At 44.3% G+C, this 1,360-nt stretch overlaps 1 protein-coding gene across 1 annotated transcript; it reads left to right on the plus strand.

The window, feature by feature from the left end:
* The first annotated feature begins 631 nt into the window (after positions 1-631).
* LOC114693887 (60S ribosomal protein L17-like) lies at positions 632-1,153 on the plus strand. The gene has a single exon (XM_037208811.1). It carries the CDS (start codon positions 632-634, stop codon positions 1,151-1,153), a length of 522 nt encoding a protein of 173 aa, XP_037064706.1.
* Positions 1,154-1,360: the final 207 nt, after the last annotated feature.

A 1,360-nucleotide genomic window follows, 5' to 3' on the forward strand; every position in this document is an offset into this window, starting at 1 on the left:
AAACCACCACAACCATAAAAATTCTATGATCCACTCACATCTATAATCCCAAAATGAATCATGTATCTCTCACCAGACAATGACTCCTCCTCTTGTCCTTTGCAATGCTTACAATGGAAAATAGGACTTCACCTACATTAGGAAGTATCCCATTGCTGAGCTATATCGCACTAAATTGCTCTAAAAGCTAACCTTGAACTCTGTAGTTCAGGAGAGCTTTGAACCGACAATCTTCTTGTCTCAGTCTCCCAAGTGGCTGGGATTACAGCACCACTGGTCCCAGTTTAAACCTAGTTCTTAAAGGTCTCACTACCTTAACACCACCACAGTGAACACAAGGCCTTCCATGCATGACTCAAAACAAACCACACCCACACCATAGCACTGGGGGTACACCTCGGTGCTGTCCTACTCAACCCCCTGGCTATCTTTGAAGAATTAATCAACCTCAGCTTTTTTTCCTCAGCATGCTACTTCCAGAAAGACACCAGACCTGAAGCAGAAACACAAATCCTTGGTGCACACACACAGATAACCAGTGTCACAGACATGATATTCAACAAAATTGAGCAGAAGCTTTAAAAATGAGGGGAGGGCTCTTCCTGTAAGCGGCCTGAGGTGACCTGTGAAGATGGTTCACTCCTCTCTTGATCCAGAAAACCCTACAAAATCATGCAAATCAAGAGGTTCAAATCTTCGAATTCACTTTAAGAACACCCATAAAACTGCCCAGGGCATCAAGGGTATGCATATCCGAAAAGCCACCACATGTCATAAAGATGTCACTTTAAAGGAGCCATGTGTGCCTTACCGGCGGTATAATGGTGGAGTCGGTAGGTACGCCCAGGCCAAACAATGGAGCTGGACACAGGGCCCGTGGCCTAAAAGGAGTGCTGAATTTTTGCTGCACATGTTTAAAAACGCAGAGAGTGATGCTGAACTGAAGGGTTTAGGTGTAGATTCTCTAGTTGAACACATCCAGGTCAACAAAGCACCTGAGATGCGCAGACGGACTGAGAGAGCTCATGGCTGGATTAACCTGTCCCTGAGCTCCCCCTGCCACATCGAGAGGATCCTCAGTGAAAAGGAACAATTGTTCCAAAGCCAGAAGAGGAGGTTGAACAGAAGAAAAAGACATCCCAGAAGAAACTGAAACAAAAACTTACTGCACGGGAATAAATTCAGCATAAAATAAATGCAGATAAAAGTAAAGGTCTTCTGGTCATCTGTCTAAGCATTGTCTCAGATGGCCTATCAATCAACCCTGATGGGAGGGGTGTGTTTATCATGCTGGAAAGGTTTATTAAAGTGATCAAACAGTGAAACAGACCTTTGGAAGACAACTAAGCCATGGAAAAAT

The sequence above is a fragment of the Peromyscus leucopus genome, chromosome 9 (assembly GCF_004664715.2).
Source record: "Peromyscus leucopus breed LL Stock chromosome 9, UCI_PerLeu_2.1, whole genome shotgun sequence".
Taxonomy (NCBI): Eukaryota; Metazoa; Chordata; class Mammalia; order Rodentia; family Cricetidae; genus Peromyscus; species Peromyscus leucopus.

What these genes read in the sequence shown, in the direction of transcription:
- LOC114693887 (XM_037208811.1), top strand. Translation starts at nt 632, where the DNA reads ATGGTTCACTCCTCTCTTGATCCAGAAAACCCTACAAAATCATGCAAA.